The sequence below is a fragment of the Nanorana parkeri genome, unplaced genomic scaffold, assembly GCF_000935625.1.
Source record: "Nanorana parkeri isolate BGI_ZX_2015 unplaced genomic scaffold, ASM93562v1 scaffold133, whole genome shotgun sequence".
Taxonomy (NCBI): Eukaryota; Metazoa; Chordata; class Amphibia; order Anura; family Dicroglossidae; genus Nanorana; species Nanorana parkeri.
The window spans coordinates 1,598,425-1,620,830 of record NW_017306401.1 but is presented as its reverse complement, the minus strand read 5'-3'; the positions used below and the strand labels follow the sequence as shown (position 1 = coordinate 1,620,830).

The following is a 22,406-nucleotide window of genomic DNA, read 5'->3' as shown; positions in this document are numbered from 1 at the left end:
CACACACACACACACATATATATATATATATATATATATATATATATATATATATTCATTTTTCCAGTTTTTTGGTTCTGTGTTTCATGATTGGCAAGACATCATATTGTATTTATTGCATCACGTAACCGTCTGTGAATGATTACCTTAAGGTATGCACAGTCCTATCGTAATGCTCTTTATTTTGTGTCATGAAACAGAACACTGAAGTGCAAATATCTTAAAAGGATACAATTTATGACAAACTTTAAATCTAATTCTAAAAGTTAAAACAAAGTAGAGGTAATGCTAATTATTTTCTCTTACAATCTTATAATTTTTAAGAGTGATAGATCTGTTCTGACTTATTTAATTAGCTTTATTGCAGTTGTTAGTAGGGACCTGATAACAGGAATTGTCTGAGCAATATCTTGGAGACCCTGCACTCATCCCAAATAGCTTTGTATTTTGGCAGGGATAGTCCAGATATAGAGATTTCTTTATTGTGTTTCTAAATGGGACAAATTGTATTTCAGTCTGACTGATGTCTGGTCAGATCAATTTTCTTATGAAAAAATAGAATATCTTTTACGTTTGGCTCTTGAATATTTATTGTTTGTGTAGTTGATTTTTTTTATCAGTAATTGTGTTTCTTAAAAATAGCATTTAATTTGTACTAAAAGGACAAATTCACCTTTAAGAGTACTAACAAGACTTATTCACACCATGTAGTGTATGTGTTAAAACATGTTGGCATTCATTTAACTTGCACTCTGCTGCACCATGCTGGAATACGCTTTTAGTGCTATTTGCAATGTATTTATTGCCTTATTTTTTATTATATGTTATTAACCTGTGCTGCAGCATGTTGGAATGTACTGCACTGTGTTGAAATGCATGTCCTATTTTTTTTTCCAGCATACATCAAGCCAGTGTGTTGGTGTAAACTGAAATCATAGGACATAAGACAAATTTGCCACCTTCTTGCACTGAATAATCTTTCAGTAAGTTGGTGCTGTGGATACTCTGTCCATGTCCAGTTTGTGCCATAATATATATAATAGTAGAGTAGAGAGAAAAAGTGAATTAAGTATGCTACACTGTTAACTGATTATTTCAAATAAGTGTGCGTCTTATTTCAGGGCTCCAAAATGTTAAAATTTGCATAATTTCTAAACTTAGTGGTGAATAATCACTGAAAATGCCACCTTTCCTTTTATGAGCTCCAGCAAACCTTGCCGTCTTATGATTTCTGCCAGCATACAGCATCTCTGTGCTGTTTCTAGAGTGCCCACACTGTTGTGATATTGCATACGAGCCGTAAAGAAAAGTGAACAATCTAGTCTTATGCTATCTGTAGAAAGTGTAACTGTCTCACCTTGTTTCATAGTTAGAAATGCCCTATTAGTTCTAGCTGCATGTGGAGCACCAATAGAGATAGGTCATTAGCTTGTATTAGGTTGACCATCTGGACCGTTTTTCATTTAGTATTCTTCCAATTTGTACATCACTAATAATAAGTGGATCATGTATTGGAGACACCACAGCTGACTCTTACTACTAAATTGAAGAGATTCTGAAATATTTTTAGTCCAGAGTTCAACTTTCCAAGTACCATATATAAAAGGAATAATATTTTCACTGGGCACATATTCATTGCTACATTGCAATACATGATAGAAGATTGTTGCAGTGAGTAAAGATGAGGCCAGAAGGCTTAGAATGGGAAATAAGAGGACTTACAGATACAGCCATCTATCTATAAAAGGCAGGGTGAGGGTAGAGCAGCCATAGTGTTAGTCAATTGGAAGATGTTCAGTTAGGAAACTCTAATTATGATTTAGTAGCTCTTTGGTTAGTCAGCCCTTATGCTCCCTTTTCTACTTATTGGTGGCTTTTATGTCCTTCCTTTTATGTTGTTGTTGATTTGAGTTCAGCAGCTACTTTTAGCTGCTGTCCCATCCATAGCAAACTTTAAATTTTGTTGCAAGGCTTCCTTTCAGACAAGTGGACTTTTGTTTTAGGGGGTGATACCTTGAGGTTTTCATCTTGGTGTATATTGTTTTTATTTTATGTTGATAGGTCCTTTTCCCTAAGTTTTCCCTTTAAAAAAAATTGGGTTTTGTTTCAAGAGTTGTATTTTGAGCTTTTCAGCTTTTTCTGTTTTTTATTTTATGTTGCGGACACTTTACGTTTGATGCCTAAAGTGGAGCATTCACTTGTTATAACCATATGTACATTAAAGTCACACTCCCCCCCAATGCTGCTTTAAGGACTTACCTTAAATGATGCCTCTTGATCCTATCACCTTCTTCCTCCCAGTGGTTTTCATGAGTCCATCCAGCACTGGTGCCGGTCTCTGATCCAGCACTGACTGCTGTGTCTTCTGTGATCCACGGTGTCTGTGCCTGTGCACGCTGCTGGGCTGCGTGTAATGACTTGCCCTGTCTCTCCCCTCTTCTCTCGTCCGAAAATCTCTACTGCGCATGTGCCCACCCCATGATCCTTCACGGCCGCTCGAGAATCTTCAGATGGGAGCGAGCGGCAGGGACACAGGTAAGTGATAACCTGTTGGGTAACTTTTTTTGATATTTTTAATGCATAAAAAAGGAAGGTTTATTGTCTTTTGTTCACAGCATGCCAATGCATCATTTACAAGACGAAAGAAAAAGTGCAAAAACAGTATTTTATTACATTCGCTGCACCCCTATCCCCACAAATAAAATAAAAGTTAGGCATACACAAGTTGGGCCTATTATCCCTTATTAAAACTGTCTGCTGCTGGCAAATTTCACGCTGTTGTATTGTATGCAGTATCATAATTCTTCTAGTGTGCCATTTTTCTCCAGTAAATCTGGGCCTAGCCTTGCTCATTAAAATTGTTCTGCTGTTGGCCAATTTCATGCTGCGCTGTCATCTGTACTTTTTTAATTTATGTAGTAACATAATATACTAGCAAAAAGAGTACAGGCATGTGTGTTACTACATAAATTAAAAAAGTACAGATGCGCTGTCATCTGTACTTTTTTAATTTATGTAGTAACACACATGCCTGTACTCTTTTTGCTAGTATATTATGCTGTTGCTGAGACTGTCCATTTTTATGTTGCCCTCGAAGCCTTTAAAAAAGACCCTCGTTGGTACATGTTACCCATGGCAGTAGCTAGTTTTGCACAACTTTTTTTGACAGTGGTTTGTCTATTAGCCCTAGAAATGGCCACATTTAACACTGTGATTCCGACACCCATAGATTGTAATAGAATTCAACAAATAGAGAACAATATTCGGGGGAGCCTAGGCATATCAAACCTGGCAGATTTGTACTTTATGTGTGTGCTGTTTTAACGAATTGAAGCAGTTTGTACTGCTTTTACAATTTGAAGCCCATGAGAAAAAGTCATAACAGTGTAGAATGATCACTTAAAAGTGAAATTTTGTAAACGTTAGCAAGCTCTAGCCAGCACAATTACTGTTATTATTATTGTTCACAAATAGTGAAAAATAACAGTTATATAATGATGACCACCGAACTAATGATGAACCTTATTATTATTATTATTATACAGGATTTATATAGCGCCAACAGTTTGTGCAGCGCTTTATAATATAGGGAAGACATTACAATCACAATACAAATCAAGACAAGATGGTAAGGAGGGCCCTGCCTGTGAGGGCTTACAATCTTATCAATATCTCTTGTGGAAAAAGTATAGGTGTTTATAAGACTACCCAGATTTTAGGTCTTATATTTTTAGTTAGGATAGTTTAACTGTTTTAGACTCAGTTTCTTTCATGCAGTTTTTATAAAGGGACCTAAGTGAACTCTTGACCAGTGTAATTTATACATAACCTATATAATTAAATATCAGTTTGGGAAGTCCAAATATGAATCAAGCATATTTTTTGTTTTGTACTTGGAAATGTTTTTGTAATCACCTTTTATGGTTGAAAGGGAAATAACCCTTTTGCATCACTTATTGGAAGAAAATATTTATGTCTGTTCATCTGTTTCTCCAAAAGACCATTGTTTTGTATTCAAGTGTCTCGCCATACATTTATTATGTAATGCACAGTAACCTCCAGTACTATTATCATGCAAAATGCATAATATAATAAAAATGTGACCCCTTAGATCAATGCTCAAGAGACGATACAATAAAACAGTGCTTGTTGCAGTAAAATATGGTAATAGATGAATATCTGTGGGAATGGATATGATTGTGTTTTGTTTAATGGACTTAAAATTTAATGCAGTCTCAGTGGTGCTATTGTTTAATATAAAAGGTAGAAAAAAACGGAGCCATGCAAATGAGCCTAGTTCACAGAAAGAATTGAAACAATACTGGCAGTTTCTTTATTGTGTCCATTAATTAATGCCATATTATTCTGCTTCTCTGGGAAACAAGTAGAAAAGTAATTAAGATGATACATGAGGTAAGTAGTTTGGACATCAAAATGTAAAATATGTAATAATTATATTGTTAGATTGGGGTGTAAGTTGTTTGTGATGGTGATAATTAATCTTCCTCTTTGTGGAATTGCATATTATTCAACCAGCTGGACAACTCTTTGAGGGATCTGGGACTAAAATACTTATTAGTGCCTGGGAGCACCAGATAGTGGGATCCAGGAATCATACAAAGGCACTGTTAACACATTGCATTTAGGTGATAAAACATCACCTGACTGTGCTGATTGTAACTAAGTAATTATTTTTGCTGAGATGCTTTAACTTTTTGTTTCTTTGAGATTCGTTCCTTGACTTATCATTTATTAAACTGGTTTAATTAAATGTACTGGTCATTCATAAAAGGTATTAAAAGAAGATAAGAATATTAAACTAAGAACATTACAGCCACAGTTTGAACAGTTCTGTATTGTATTGCTCCTTGGCATGGACCAGGCCTGTTTCTACATTACTACCTTAACTCCTTCGTGATGGGAGACGTACACTGTAAGTCCCGCCACAAAGTGCCCAAATGATTTGTCACGTACACTGTACATGATGAGTTATTTGCTACTTCACAAGGCTGATAACCGCTGAGAATCAGCAGTTACCATTCATTAATGGATAATTCCACAAAAAGCCAAACCAGCGCCAGATAGGAACCTCCTTCAGCCACAAATTGAATCTTGTGCTCCAGGCAGGCCGCTCCGTTACAGATAAGGGATTACACTGTGTGAAACATAGAAAAGAAACACTGGGAGCCTTTCCTGGTGCAAATAATCCTTTTATTTGTTTAGAAAGATTAAAAGTGATAAATGGTACTCACAAAAGAGGTGGATAAAAAGCGTGTTGGACATAAATCTCAGGATACATGCAGATTCCTAGCAGTCAGAGAAAACAATCCAAATATGCTGCTAGACCAGCAGAAATAAGCGGACTCAGCTGAAAGCGTTTTCGGGGAGTGTCCCCTTCACAACTCTTTTGTGAGTACCATTTATCACTTTTAATCTTTCTAAACAAATAAAAGGATTATTTGCACCAGGAAAGGCGCCCGATGTTTCTTTTTTATTATTCATTAATGGATGCCTCGGTATAGAGGCATCCATTAATGAAAGAGTTAACCTTTTTCAGACACCCGATCCCCTTCAGGAATCGGGTGTCTGAGATCAGAACAGTTTGAAGCAGCCTAATAATAACCAAAAAATTATTTTTTAGAGAAAAAAAGATTAAAACGTTAGGTTTTAGTTTTAGGCCGAGTAGTACAGAAAAATGTCTTAAATTCTAGGGATGTGAGTTTTTTTCAAATAAAGGACAAATAAATGAATGTATTGTATTTTTTTTAGCTATGCTGTTTTTGTAAAAAAATACTACAAATCAAAACTAGAGAAAAAGGGTTTTCTTTACGTTTTTTTCTCCTTTTTTATATTTTTTTTGTCCTCAGTGATGAGTTAGGTACACATATGTCATATAAATATATAGCCCTATCTGTCTTCTAAAAAACAACATATAATATGTGTGGGTGTACTTTGTAAGAAAGTATATTACTGACGTGGAAGAATCACACAGTAAAAATGTAAAAAGTGCGAAAAAACAACGAAAAACAAGTTCAATCATGAAGGGGTTAATAGATAATAGCATTGACTGTAATAACTTGCTGTGTCACCAGATATCTTTTATTCATTTATTTCTAAATATTTATCCCATCATGTGTTATCAAATATTGTGCACTAAATTCATGCAAATTATGTTAAACTTATGATATAGATGCAATACAGTGTATCGGCTGCTACGCGTCATTTTGTTTTGTTTTTTTAGACTTATCAGTTGTGTTTTTATTAAGGTTCGTTAATGTGTGTGAGTTTCACATAAAGCTTGAAAGTTCTTTCATGGCATCCTGATGTTTGTAATTGTAAAAATATAAATGATCTTTATTGACGGTGACAGATGGTTCAGTATAAACACGCTCCAAGTCATAAGTAATATGTTCAGAATAAGTCTTCTGGAAGGGTGTGCATCTGTCTAGAGATCTTCTGTAGAGATACTAAAATGAAGGTCATTGTGGATTTTTACACCAGCTTTGAGCATGTCTGTTGGTGGTCATTGTAAAGCAGCGAGGTTAAAATGATGTGAACGTGCAAGAGCTATACAAAAGGCAAAACCTTGCAGCACTAACAAAGACAATGTCACCAATAGCAAGGTTATATATAACCTAGCAGTAACTTAATTTGACCCATAAAACATTATATGTATATATTGGTCAGAATATAATTGCACCCTCATTTTGACTCATTTTCTTGTAATGCACACAGTTTAGTGTACTTCGAAGTTGAAGGACAAAATAAATAAAATCATAAAATTGTTGTGTTTAGCTAAATGTTTAAAGCACTACTCTGGGCGCGAGAACTTACCAGGTTTAGAGCAGTAAGCATCCCTTAGCCTCAGCTGCAAACTTCCATTCATGCAGGCTCTCTTCAGGGTCTTGAAAAATCTCTTTATTTAGATGTCAGGATTAGTACAGCTCTTGTTGTACTTCTGGGCTGCTCTGGAAGCGAAGCTGCAGTTGACTCTGTCCCCCTCTCCTCCTGGCAAATTACAAAGCGAAGCCTGAGGTCGTGTGACACAGAAAAGAATACCCCTGCGCTTTTTTTTGCAATGCAGACTACTACATGTCATGTGCGTTGTGGTGATCTGCAGTGGGTTTGGGTGGAATTCTACATGCACTGTGTAGTGTGCATTGCCATGTGTTATGGTAATGTGCAGTACATTTTAAATATGCATTTTGAAATGCTAAGCTAGCCTTTTTAACACTTTCATGTGCTCCCTTTGTTTCTGCTCATATTCAGTGCATACATGTAATTATTTTTATTGGTCCTCGAGCACTGCCACAATCCATTCAAATAACTGGGTATTGTATGCACATTTTTACTTTATCTAGATCCTTTTGGTATAAATGAATAAGCTGCACAACCGCTAAATTCCAAAAATAGAAGGGTTGTTGATGTTGATCCACAGGTGTACCCCCTGTTGGATGCAGACTCCACCCCTGATTAATTTTAGGCTTGATTGGTCTTAGTGATATAGGCAATAATGCTATGAATAAGGCCAGTCGGGTAAATGTGCCAAGGGACGAATCTGTGTCTTTCCAGAGATACGTCCATGATGCAATAAACCTTCAACCTTTGGAATTTATCTGTGGGGCGTTTTTTTTTTTAATCTGTTGCTTCTAGATGTGGAATGTGCACCTGTGAGGTACAATACGTCACCAGCACACCGAAGATCTGTGTCCAAAACATCTTTATTGATGTACATTTTGTCACAAGAATGGCAACATTTCAGGGCCACCCAGAGTCCCTTTATCAAGCTTAAAGTGACATTAAACCCTGAGATTTTTTAACATAAAACAATACTGTAATGTGTGCCTTACTGTAATCCATGGTTGTTCCCCTTCTCTTTGCTGCTCTTCCTTTTAAATCTGTATCTGTTCTCATGCTCTGCAGAACTTCTGTTTTGCAGCAGACTCTCTTGTCTCAAGGAATGGATACACGGTGTCTGTGTATAGGTTTCTATAGGCTTGTAACCTGAGCCAGCACTACAGGAAGAGGCCCTGAGCTGAAAAGGGAAGTTCTCCCCAAGCATGAGAAGACATGAGTATTTAAAAGGAAGAGCAGCAAAGAGAAGGGAAACAACCATGGATTACAGTAAGGCACACATTACAGTATTGGTTTATGTTAAAAACTCTGAGGGTTTAATGTCACTTTAATGTGCTCTCATGGTTTCTGTGTTAAACACAAGCCTGGAGTGGTACCCACTGCATATTGCCATTTACTTATTTTATATCCTTTCGTTGAAGCAAATAGGGACCCGTATACCATATGCCAGTTGGCTTGCCATATAAGTTAAAAAGCATGAAGCCCAACTCCGGGGAAATGAAAATGTGTTCCTTGCAGTGAAGCTGCCACTGCACTGCAAGGATTACCGTAACTGCTCATTTATGCCTATGGGACAGGGGGGAAAAAATGTTTATCTGATCCTTGCTCACCCACTTTCTTCTTCTCCCCCTCCACTCTATCTGAGGACCTTGGTATCCTTGCGTGTCTCCATTGCAGGTCTGTGAAGCCTTCCTTGTACTTATTGACATAGTTGGACCTTAGACTGGCAGAGCTTGGAAGAGAAGAGGTTGTGGGGAGTGATCTTGTAGCCCACTAGGAGACATCGGAAGCAGGGATCAGATAAGTAAAGCAGCTTTTTTAGTCACCTAGGCATAATCGAGCAGTTAACTCTTGCAGTGTGTGGGCAGCCCCATTGCAAGGCAAAACTTGTAATTCCTCTGGAGTTGAGTTTTAAGCTCTCATGCAATACATTGCAAATCACATATATCATATTTAATAATAATACCGGGAATACATTCCAATTGAGTTGCTTTTAGTTTGCTAATGATACATGAAGAACCTTTGCTGAGTTTTTTTTTTAATATAATAAAAGAAAATATTTAGATCTACAAATAAAAGTTTATTTTTGTAATGGTTTTTTTTAATGAATGTTCCTGGCAGACATTTGTCTATCAATTTCATATACAGTATCTGTCTTTCTACATAGACAAACATATGTTTTGTTCTAATGTTAATACTTTTTTTCCCAACTTACTTTCCTTGTATATTTAAAATAAAGTCTCCCCACGGTTTTTAAGATCAACGCTTGCTTTAAAAAATAAAGTGGGAAATGAAAGCAAGTCACAGGTGTTTGGTAAGATAATGCTGAAAATGTTCAGCACATTCCTTATTTTAGTGCACCTTGATTAAACATGCTTTTTATCTGCTTAGATATGAAATTAAGTCAAAGTGTGTGTCAGAAAGCTAGGACACAAACAAGTGTAATTTAATTGTGCTGTAGAATCTAGAAGGGACAAACCAATTCAATGTCCTGCTATAAGTATGACTCTTATCAACATCATGCTATTTCACCTTCTTTAAATTCTTCTTGGCATTGTGGGGAAGAAAAATAAAGGATTGCATTCTTTTGGATTTACATCTCTTGAGATGATAGGTTATTAAAAAAGTCCTATACCAAGACAGCCTATAGAAAAATCACACCAAGTCCAACCTTCACCATATTTTTTTCTTTTCATTTATGTAACAAAGGTCACTGAATGTTAGTGACTAAATGGGCAGTTTGCATGTATGTACTCTGATTCAACTTCAAGTGTGGAACCAGCAACTGAGAGCTGCTTATATCCATAGCAACATGCTGCCTGTTATAAGAGCGTTGAATATTCCTGAGTGTTCTTTCACAAGTAATTCATCATACATAGTTTGTTTGTTGAAGAGGCAGTTATAATTCCTTCATTTTTCAAGTTTGAATGAAGCCTTTATAGAAACACTTAAATAATATAGGTTAAATACAATTGAGAAGTCTGGTAAAGATATAGTTCCATATGTTGGTTCTGTAATCTGTCTAGTGGGCTGTATGTGTGCCAGTCAATAAGGTATCACAGACTCCTTTACAAACACATTTGTTTGAGCAGTTGCTATAAATGAGGCATCTTGTTCCTATTTGCCATTAAATCTGCTTACCTCTTTTAGAACAATAGGCTGGAACTTATCTTCCAGCCCTTGAACAAGTCATTGGAGTGCCAGGAGCTACTGTGATCCTGAGCTGACAATGACAACTGCATATTTACCATACTTTTCATCTTTCTCTTTTCTTCATATACGGATGGGGCCTTACTTGCTCAGGAAAATCAGTGTACAACAATAGCCAGAAGCTTTTGTTATTCCTCTATAGTGGGGATGGAAAAGGCAAAGCCATCACCTTGAATAATCTCTTCTGAATATTAGCCTATTAATGGTTAATCTTTCAACTATAAATTGTACTTGGTAGTTTAATGTTCACTATCAGAGTGATATAAGACATACAATACTGGATGCAGAAGTCTTAACACTTCAACAAAAATGTTTCTATTATCCTGTATTTTCTTTTGTTGACTGAAGTAAATATGGGACACTTTGCCTATTATTACAATTTTGTACTGAAAGTGGATCTTTGGAGTGACCCTGGGTCTGAAGGCTCACTTAGTTTGTAAGACTGGTCGGGCTTAGCTACCTCACAGTTGGTACCGTCAGGTGCCTTTTTTTCAAATGTGTTGCTTCTGCCATGTTCACCACAGTAGGGCTTTAGGATGAGGGCCTGAGCAATGACTTCATATGCTATGTGGAGTGCTGCGCACATGTGCTCTGCCTTTTCTTTCCTGCCATTTAGCCTATAGGAAGACCCATCCTGATGCTGCTCCTGAAGCACTAAGTGAATCTCTGGTCTCCAGTTCTATTCCATTGCCCGCCTACAGTGATTTTGTCACCTTTGTACACCTGAAATCCTCATTAGCACCAACTGGCTAGGTTTCAGAGTTCTTGAGGCCTTGCCTCACGATGTGTCTAGTTACTGATCGCCACCCAAAGAAACATGTCTTTTTAAAGATACACAGAGGCCAGTTCCACTGCTATGGGTAACTTTACTCCATACTACCCTAATGCTTCTGGGGGCATTTACTTGGTATCCGAAAATGGAACCAACACCTAATTTGGAAGATCAGCCTGCTGTTATAGGCATTGGGTCTTGTAGAGCACCTGCGTCTGCAAAGACTTTTCATTACACCCTCTGTCTGAGGATTTCCTATATGCAGACTAGAAACACCATGACAAGTCTGAATCTCTGCCAAAACATTTCCCTTTTGACAAGTGGATTCACCAAGGATCCAAATTAACAGAGATACAACAAGAAGGGTTGAAGGTATGTTTACCGTCAGGAACTTCACTGATAAGCAGTTCAATTCTCTCCTTATATCCCAGTTTGACTTAACTGGTTTGGCCCCCTCTGTCCTGGGTTGGCATTAACTGATATATCAAACCATGTAAGAATGGATTAGACGCCCTAGAGAGAACCCTTCCATGCTTGGGTATGTTATGGACCAGTTGGAGCAGATGTCTGGAGCCTTCTGATCTGGCTCTGATGGTTTAAATTAAGCCTCTGATCTTGTGTCCCACATAGAACTGTTGCCTGTACAAATGCAAAGGGCGTGCTGCTACTTGTGTGGGGCGCTGATGAGTCATCAATGAAACAGGTGAATTATCTTCCCTTTGAGGGATGTCATCTCTTTGGCCTGGCTCTTGAAATTGTCATTAGCAACTTCTTGGGTGGCCTCAGTATGCTCCTACCAGAGTGCAGTAATCTTTTCAAAAGGTGAGAGGATATTTATTCTGTGTTAGTGTTGCATACTCTGATTCCCTGAGTTTTGGCCCTCCAACTGTGGCTGATTTGCATCCTCTATATGATGTCCCTCAAAATATTTTTCTTGCTCCTGTCCTTAATCAAGTGGTCAGTCTTGTCTTTATGGCTAAAGTTCGTCCTCACTTCACGGCTGTAGGCACATCACTGGATTTTGGTGGGTTAGAGGACTTTTATTCCCATGTCCTGGATCAGGTAAATAGGCCCTACAGGTATTTTTCCCTGTCAGGTTCTAGTGACACTGTTGGGTCCTTGTAGATGGGTATGCTTGTCCTACTGTTTTCAGGTGTTGAAACCAGTAGGAGGTGGTTGTCTTCCCACACCTTTCTATTTTGGTATGGGGTACTTCTTGCATTCTTGTTCCCCTTTGTTAGTCTCTCTTAATTAAGGGGTTTCCATTGGGGTTGTCTCCCACTCCTTGATTTTCCACTGGCTAGTCTTACCTTGTGGACTTGTTCCAATGTTCCAATTTTCCTTTAAGAATCTATTTTGAGGCTGGGAAACCTTTGCAGGTCATTCTTATTGTTGGATTGTTCTTTCCTTTTTTGGATAGTTATATTACTCCACCTGTTGGTGGTTGCTTTGACTCGCAGCTTCTGCTGGTGCGGACACAGTTTCCTTCCAGGTAGTCATTCCCTTTAGCAGCAATTCTTTTACTGGTTGAGCATCTTCCCTGGGTCTTTAGCAGTCCCCTTGTCCTATTGTGAACTTCACCTCTTCTGGTTCAGGCATTATTATTTCTGGATGTTGCAGATGGCTCCTGATTCTATCTTACATCCATCGGTGGCTGTTGCCCACCATTCAGTTGGACTGCTTTTGGACATCCCGACTCTTACAAATTCCTGAATTCCTATGACTCTCAATGGATGCAGAAGAAAAAAAGATCTTTGTACTTACCTTAAAGCATTTTTCTTGAAGTCCATTGAGGAACACAGGTCCTGTCCCTCTCTCTTTATGTACTACTTGCTCAAACAAATTACATGGTTGTAGGCATGGTTATATGGGGGCTGGTCTTCAATGTTTTGTTTTTTCTGGTTTTCAGAGTCTAGGGTAGGTCTTCATTATTTGGACTGTCTGTCTGTTTTTGTTATTTTGTTTATTGCTAAGTTTCATATGTTGATTGATGTTTTTATCTATTGTATATAACACATAATACAATTTTATTCATTTTTATTTTAGTCTGAACCTGAAGGATTTTCGCACTTTCATTTATATGTGTGTGCTGCCTTTCTAGTGAGATGGGGGAAAGAGATACTGGAAGAGAAAGATTTTCATGTAAGTGGTCATATTTTACTTTTACTTGCTGTAGCATATGGATTCAAATGAAGCTTGTGTTATGTGCCTATGGTGACTATGCAATAAATCCCCTCAACAAAGTGAAGTAAGTACAAACAGAACACTTAAACAATGTCACCTTTGGCTTTGCAGCCTCTTCCAAGCTTCGTGATTTGTAGAGAACCACCATTTTCTAAGTTGCTGCACAGATTTAGAGGCAATAGATTTGAAAGTTTAGTGACACATTTCTTTAATGAAAGTTTTATTTGTGAACATGTTTCAAGCAAGCTTATACCTGCACCCTATGATCTGTCTTGGTTCTTTGTACCATTAGTGAATTGTGATGCCTGAGTTTAAAGAGAAATGTATACTCTTCTTCTTTTTACAGTATCGATCTAAATGTTTCTGCTAACAGTTGTTGTACCTCATTTGATATTGATTAAACTTTAATTATATGTCCCATAATCACAGGTATTATTTTCTACACTGACTATGCTATATGCTACTGATTTGCACAAAATGTAATTTTAGATAAAGTACCTGGTCTATGTGCCATCCTTCTGAAGCATTTAAAGGAACTCTGTACTGAGAGAAATATGATGGTTGACATGTCCAAACTATTTTAGAAAATACTAGTTGCCTGTCTGTCTCTGGCTTTAAGATTTTCTGAATTACTGATATGGAACAAGCATACAGTGCTCACAAGCTACACGCTTGTGTTGAGTCTGTTACACTGGCGGAACTACCAGGGTCGCAGCCCTGGCGTTCCGCTATTTGGGGGGGCCCAGCGAGGAAGAAGAGGGGCCCCCCCGGAGAGTGCCGCTCATTCCCTGCCGTGATTCCGCCGGCATGTATTGCCGTCCCGTCTGCACGCACTCAGACGGGCACAGTTCCTTGCGGCCGCGGCTGCAAGGAACTGTGCCCGTCTGAGCTGCTTCTCTTGGCATTCCGCACCCCTCCCGAGGCCCTCCGCACCCCTCCCGGGGCATTCCGCACCCCTCCCGGGACATTCCGCACCCCTCATGACACCCTCTGCGCCTCTCATGACACCCTCTGCGCCCCTCATGACACCCTCTGCGCCCCTCATGACACCCTCTGTGTTAAATAATGCTGTATATTTATTTTAAACTAGTCTACTGCTAATGCTCCACCACTCTTCAAAGTCAAACAACTGTCTCTGGGAAATCTTCTTTTTTTTCTCTTAATATGTCCCACATCCATCACTTCCTCTCCAGTGCTGCCTACCACAGCACCTCTTACCTGCCAGAAGATGTCCTCATGCTGGGTGTTATTCAACCAGAAGAATTAATTCATTCTGTGAATGCAAGCTGGCATGGACCCGTCTCCTGAGGGGGGCATCACCATGGCGCTTTTCATGCATAGTTTAATTATGCAGTGTAATGATGTCATAGCATCAGCGCGGTTCTCTCTGCATCTCTGAGGACCACACCATCACATGATTGGCCTTAAGACACCTGAAAACAGTTACATACATTTAAAAAAAAAATACAGTATAAGTTACATGTGGAGGGTCCTCCAAGGGGAGTGGAAGAGACTGGTAGGAGGGAGCCTGTAAATGGGGTTTGAGAATGGTAAAGCTTAAACTGGAACATTAGAGACATGTAAGCCTAGCTTCTGTTGTGTGTGAATTATTTTAAGGTATTAAAGGCATGTTATAGAAAATTATAGAGTCCGAAATAATATCATAGGAGAGACTCAGCATGGGTTCATGAAAGATAGTGTCAACCTAAAATTATCAATTTTTATGAAGAGCTGATTTTTTAATCAGAATGTTTGAAATGCTTCCACTGTGATGTATTGGGGTTTTGTAATATCACTTAATAATGTTCTTATTTTATAAACTATATGAAAAATGTCAGAAAAATTAGCAGAGGTACGGTATATTACTTTTGCAGGGATGGTGATTACAGGATTTTAACGATAATGTGGAACGTTACAGGACAAATTAAAGTTGATGTTTAAAATGTTAAGGTTATGCACCTTTGCTACAGTAATATCATTACCTCCTATACACATGGGGAAAATAGACTTAAAGTGACATTAAAGGCTAATTTTTTTCCCTCCCCCCAATGTTAGTTGTAGGGACTTTTACGTTAAATGATGCCTCTTAATCCCATCATCATCTTCTTTAGTGTAGTTTTCAGCTGTCCCTCCAGCACTGGTGCTGGTCTCCGATCCAGCGCTGATTCCTCTGCCCCCCTCGTCTCTCATGTCCCACGGAGTCTGTGCTTGTGCACGCTGCTCCATAGACTTACCTTGTGTCTCTCCTCGTCTCCCGGCCGAACATCTGAACTGCGCATGCGCCCGCCCCAAGATACTTTGCGGCCGCCCGATAAATTTTCAGATGTTTGGACGGGAGCGTGCGGCGGAGACACGGTTAAGTATTAACCCTTTGAAAAAGTTTTTTATTGTTTTGCATATATCTACTGCTTGCTAGCAGTAGATATATGCAAAAACATGCAAGGGTTTAATAACCCTTTAACCACTTGAAGACCGCGGTGTTTCACCCCCTTCCTGGCCAGGCCATTTTTCAGTGTTCAGCGCTGCGGTACTTTGGCTGACGTTTATTCCGTCATGCAACCCTGTACTGAAATGAATTTTATACCATTTTTTTGGGGACAGATAGAGCTTTCTTTTGGTGGTATTTAATCACAGCTGGGGTTTTTATTTTTTACTATATACCAAAAAAAGTACCCTAAATTTTGTAAAAAAAAAACATGTTTCCCTATAAAATGTTATGAAACATTTATTTTCACCCCAATTTTTTGGTATAATATAAAAGACGGGGTCACGTCGGGTAAATAGACACTAAATATGTCAACCTTTAAAATTGCGCGCGCCCGCAAAATCGCAGAAAACGACCGCAACCAAAATTGGCCATAGGCGACACTTTAAACGTTTTTACCGCTCATCAGTTTAGTGTTATCAGTGATTGATGGCCCTAAAATGATTGCTCTCACTCCGACGTTGGCGGCGATATGTAATATGTGCTGCATAATAGGCGCAATCGTCGTTTTCGTACATAGGCGCACCCGACGCATGTTTGCATGTGTATGTGGGGGGGGCGGGGACTTTAAAACATTTTTTATGTAATTTTTTTTATTCTTATTTGTGAATATTTTTTTAGCTTCTTTTTTTTTTTAATGCTGTAATTTTTTTTTTTAACTTTTTTTAGACAACTTTATTGCTATAACATAGGCGATTAAGAAATCCCCTATGTAATAGCCAGTTCACCAAACAGGTCCTCTTTATGAAGACATCAGGGGTCTCCAAGACCTCTGATGTCACCTAGGGACCCCATCAGAAGCTGATGAAGCAGAGATCGCTGGCTGTTTACATGCTCACAGTTTTCCCACTCGTGTGCGCGCTGAGTGCCGCACACAAGAGGGGGGAGGGGCAGGACGTCTTAAGACGCCCTCCCGCTCCTAGCAGACGTCCGGCCGGCCGTTCACAAACGGCCATGGACGGAAGGTGGTTAAAGAAACTTTTTACAATAGAAGTTGTACAGTTGTACAAGCTGTACATGAAATAGTGATGGCAGAAATATTGATTTGAAATTGAGAAGGCAAATTAATATTTCCTTACAAACATAGATTGGCACTGTTGTATTTGCTGTAGAAGATTATTTGAATATTTTGATTTAGGAGATTTATTTTATTTGACTGCTTTTGTAGGTTTGGAAGCAGTATTTTTTTTATTCCTCCATTAGTTGAAAGATTTCGAGGGGGGCACTTTTCACGCAAAAAAATGGGCTGAAAATCTCGCCTTATACTCGAGTATATACGGTATAACTATTATTGATTTAGTGGTCCATTCATGCAAACAAATGAAGTTCTCTCATTTGACAGTTGAATGGTAGTTGTACAGTTGGATGCCAAAAGGATCAGTATCTACTCTAGATTTGGAGAGCAGTTGAGTCACTACATTACACAAGTTGTGTATTCTTTGCAAAGTGAATTTTCACCACATTAACCAAGCTAAGGGAAACCTCTGCAAAGCACAGATTTCCTTGCATGGTGAAGAGCCTATTTGCCTATAGTAAATCAACCCTATTGTGTACAGGATCTTCCAAACAAGCATACTTGGCATTTAAGGTGAGAGCATTTGTTTATATCTAAGGCGAAGCAGAAAATACATATATTTTTTGATTAGTCAAACATATAAGTGCAGACTTGTACATTCTGTAAATCAAGCACTTAAGTCAGACAGATCTGCATGAATAAGTTCAGTTGATCCAAAAATGGATTACGGTTTCCCTGATTTCTTCAGGAGAGTAAGCAAATCACACATTTTTGGTTTCGTTTTCCATGCAGATCTGGCTGATATACAGAGAACAGAGCAATTCAAGATCCACACATCATGTTTAATAAACCATTCTATTCTGCACAGAATGAACTAAAACTTTATGAATATATTTAGGCAAATAAAACATTTACATAAGCAAATTAACTAATTCCTGCTTGGATTCCTGCACTATACCAGTATTGTTAGTTTATAGACTTTGGTTACCTTGAAAGGTTACTTAAAAAACATTTCATAGTCAGTGATAGGTATCATATATCCTACGTAAGCCTTGTGTCTTGAGTGCCTATATAAAACAGTTTTCCAAAATAGTGTATAATTGCATGTGTTTGGTGTTTGGTATTCATTTTCATATCTTTTAGAGTACATTTTTGTTAGTTGAGTTTGAGTATTTATTTTTGGTACCTTTTCAAAGATGGTTGTAATTTTATAACAGAAAACGTATAGCCTGTTCTGCTTTTTGCATCACTTTCTTTAGTTCCTGCAGTAGAAACTGTCTATTTTGCATACAAGTTATATAGTTTATTGAAGTGTATATGGAATCAAAATTTATTCTAGAAATAGTTGCGCTTTAGTGCATCACTTAACCATGTAGCCAGTGTAGTAAGTTCTTTTTTATGGAGCATTAGTTCAGCATCTGTTGTACTTGTCAGAACAGGTTTGAGATCTTTTGGTACATTTACAAGATACTGATATAGCTGTATCTTTGCTCTTTATTTGATATATAAATCTATACAGTTGTGTTATAGTTAAACTACCCATAGAGAGGAAATCATCACTGCTCAGTCCAATTGATAATAACCTAGACACCCCTAGATCTCTGGGGGAAGTATTGGCTGGCCTGATACTTGATGGTTTTTCCTCAGTCTAATGCAATTGCTCTCCTGAAATTAGCAGGTGTCAGATGAGTCTGCTTGCACAAACAAGAGCATGTGATTGGTGGAAGCATGCATGACTTTTCAAATCTTCATGTGCTGCCTTTTCTTTTCCTCGTAGGTTTAAGTATGTTTTTTTGTGTTTTTTTAATGTGTTTAATGTGTGCAAAATTAAATATGAAATAAAATATATAATGTTCATAGGATTACTTAAAAAAAAAATGAAAATGTAATATTTCTTGGGACAATTTTCGTTTAAGCTGGCCATACACCTATAGAGTTTCTGCAGATTTTTTTTGGTCATATGGAAAAAGTGCAACAGATTCCTCCATCTACACTAAACTGTGTGGATGGAGGAATCGCCCACTGGGCCAAGCTTCAGTATCTTGCTAATCGGCCCTGCTGTAGATATATGCAAAAAAACAAGAGGGTTTAATAACCCTTCAACTGTTTGCATGCAGTTTTCTGGTTAATGTGTACGTTTAATAAACTGTGAAAGAGTGTGATAAGCAGTGAGAAGGCTTTTCTCACCTTAGCAAAGTGAAAAGTCTGAATATTTATGAATTAAATAATTAACCACCTGCTGTCCAGCCGTTGTAATTAAAGGGCCGGACAGCGGACGGAATGCGGGTGGGCGTTTTTAAACGTCCTAACCTGCCCAGCTCGTGCCCACCGCTAGGTGGCGTGCACGAACGGGAAATCGGCTTTGAATGTAAACAGCCAGAGATGGCTGTTTACATACAAGCATTCAGACGTCTGTAGAGACGCCCAATCGCTTGTAATATGCGCTGTGCCCGGACAAACTACAGTGTAGACAAGCTGCGGTGCGAAGTGAAAGGTTGCGATTTTTTCGCTTCGCCTGCAGTGTGTCACAGCCTTGAGAGGGAAAAGGAGGGAAGTCTGTCTTAATGCCACCCTTCCCTCATGAGAGTGACAGTGGCAGTTTCAAGTCCCCTCACTGTATCTGTGTAGTGTGAGGTAAAGCTCAGTAAGGTCATGTGACCTTAGGGCTTGTTGTTGAAGTCTGTGTCACCATTGGGAAGATATCCCATCACTTCCTGCCCTACTAACAAGATGTAGTAGGGAGGGCTGGGGACAAATCATCAAAGTCAGGCTCATGATGTACAGTTCTTATTCTTCCACACTGGAAGTTTTCAGCTGATAGTGTATATTTTTCAAGTTGCTTTTCATACCCAAAAGGCAACACGTGTTCTTTTACACAAGTTGCTGCAACTGCATCCCTACCTAGTATGGAGGGAAATACGCACAAGAGGAGTTTAAAGACTGAAGGTGAACCATTATCCTACACCATTTACCATTTTGAAGAAAAGATCCCAGAATATTTTTTTGAGGTGTAACAATTCTCAGTTCATTAAGATTGTCAAATTATGGAATCTCATAGAGCCACTACTGGGCTATATACTGTATGTTGGATTATCCCTGCGCAAGCTTGTTATCCCCCCACAAATTCCTGCATAAACTTGCATGCCTGGATTTCCTGGGCATTCGTGTTCATCAGAGACCATAAATGTTGCTGTTGCATGCATTTCACCCTGTTTTCACCATTGCTTGGGATCTCCTTACCCATTGGGGCAAAAGCATATTTCTCTGTTTGTTAATGACATCTGTTACTGCACAAGGAGACAGTACAACTTGTTGGAACATTTTTTTCTGAGTAGGACCTACTTTTTACTGCTTCTATAAAGCAAAAGGAAAAATCAAAATATTGTACAAAGCCTTGCTTTTACCATCAGCAAGAAAAATGCTTTGCTGTTTGGATTTGTTAATGCTAGTTTATATAGCATTTTAAAGCAGGCAGAATAAAAATAAATATTGTATTACTGTTTTGAATTCTATTTTTCCTGCCTTTCTATTCTAGTGAATATAATGCATATTCAAAAATGTGTATACAAGGTTATATAGTTCAGTTTGCTTTCTGCCTGCTTTCCTTTACATTAGCTGTCAATATGGCTAGACACTTTATCATAGTTATTACTTTCTTGAAATACCTGATGCTTCATATTCCCATTTCCTTGACCTTCTTGCTTAGTCTAAGACCACCTTGCCTCTTCTAATAGTTGTTTTTGTTTGATGATCTTGTCTGTGGAATTGTTCAGCTGACAGTGATGCCTTCATGATTTGTGTCACAGGATTAATAAAATAGCTACAGTGTCATTCTGAGACTCTATGTACAGATAGAAATAGACATAGTTTTAAGGCTGTACTTTGTGCCAGCATTGTCCTGTTGCTTCTATGTTCCAAATATTCAATGTTTAAGACATATATTGCCCTTTTGCAGCAATTAACATGATGTAGGATTTAAAATGGTATCTTCATGCATATGTATGCATTCATGATGAAGGCACAGAAGATGCAGTTTATCTTGTTCTACCACCAACTGGGTAGTTAAACCACTGCAATGCCACTACACAAGTTGTGCTAGGATTATCTAAGTAACAGATACTGCTTGTGACAGATGGTTTTACATATAAGACTGACTTAGTACACACATTGGTACTTGAAAGATTTGTAACAGTTTTGGATTGCATGCAAAAATCTAGTTCTGAAAAAAGGGCCCATTATGTTTAAAAAAAAATGTGACTGTCGAAGGATCATCATTCCCTTTCCTTCTCAAAAAGTGGAGGATATGTATTATGCTTGATGCATCTAAGTTTGGTGTTGCCTGGTTCAGACAAAATATTTTGGAAGTGCTCATTGTTTCAAAGGACCATTATGTCATCTGATAATGTTACAAATGGCACACCTGCCAGTCTGTGGGCAGCCTTACATGTACATCTGTATATATTTCATATATATATATATTTCATCTGTATATATTTCAATTATGATTGTCTTATATATTTGCAATTTCAGCATATTCTAACTACAGTCCTGACTGCCATTTAGCTTATTAAAGGAGAACTATGGGGTCAGTGTTTTTCCCCATAGTTCTCCTTAGGGTAACGGGAGGACACAAACTAGCATCCTCCCGTTACCCTAAGCTCAGTATACCGCGAGCTAGAGCCGTGACAGGATCGAGAGGTGAGGGAACCCGGTATGTGTTCCCTCACCTCCCGATCTACTGTGCCGGCCTGTGACAGTCTCATTGTCACAGGTCGGCTTAGAACTATGAGGTGAGTGGAAATCACTCATCTCATAGTTCTCCTTTAATAACCTTCTTCTTTTTATACGCAAAATATATTTAAAGCCTAATTCAGTATTCAGAACAAACTGCTCTTCCCTGACTTTATTGCTTGCAGAACATTGGGAACTTTGCGTTTTTAAAACTGTCCCATAAATTAATTTCACTACTTTGACTATTTAAATTTTTGAAGACTATAAGTGTGTCTATAATAATTATAATAATAAAGTTATCCTTACAGCTACAGGTAGGTGTCAAAGCAGATAAACGTTGCTAAGTTTATGCACTAAATCACTAAGGAGATGTAATTACATGTATGGTCTTATTTAAATGACTCAGCTAAATCCCATCCATTGCTTATACTTCAATTTGGCACAGCCACTTAGAAAAGGCCCAGTACAAATGTAGTGTAAAATTAAATTATCTCTCACTCTTGAGAAAGTGGGGCTGCAGTCCTGTGCTAAATTCATTTGCTAGGCGTTTTATCAGAAATTATATGGCAGTCCTGTGTAAAGTGAGGGACAAGTTGCTACTAAAATCCCCAGTATGTTTTCTTCTTGCAATCTGTAAAATGTAATTAAGATGAGACGTGGAGATACAACTAATGATTGTAATTAGTGTAATTTTGCTTTTAGCACTAATTGTAAAAATTGTTCTTTACAAAGCTGCACAAAGCTATGACAATATAGTCTTTTGCATATCGCCTTTTGAAAAATTCTCAGGACAGGAACTTATTTGCACATGAATGAGAACGACCCAAGACACTTTTGTTCCTCTGGTACTCTGGGGAAGACGAGCGCTCTTTCTTTATGACTACTTATTATTTTCCTTTATGTAAGACTGCTGAATCTTGCCATTTTGCTTTGTATGAAAATATTTATTCAAATACAAGTTATGAGCATGGTTGTAAAAATATTGGACATTTTTAAATTGTTTTATTTAGTTTGTGCAAGTAAGTGTGGCATTATCTGTGTTACAGTGCATTGTTTAAGGGGAGGTTTAAAGGCTAAACCCACATTTTAGACCATGCTTAATATTACACCCATAATTAGGGTGTAACATGAAGCAGTCACCTTCCTCATCCTCA

At 38.1% G+C, this 22,406-nt stretch overlaps 1 protein-coding gene across 2 annotated transcripts in view; it reads left to right on the top strand.

The window, feature by feature from the left end:
* The window catches only part of TBC1D22A (TBC1 domain family member 22A), a 436,851-nt gene that overhangs the window by 337,773 nt on the left and 76,672 nt on the right, over positions 1-22,406 (top strand). For both annotated transcript variants that reach the window (XM_018553897.1, XM_018553896.1), the window contains one exon: positions 12,884-12,979. In XM_018553897.1, the coding sequence (XP_018409399.1) occupies positions 12,884-12,979 (96 nt within the window). The remainder of the gene's footprint in view (positions 1-12,883; positions 12,980-22,406) is intronic.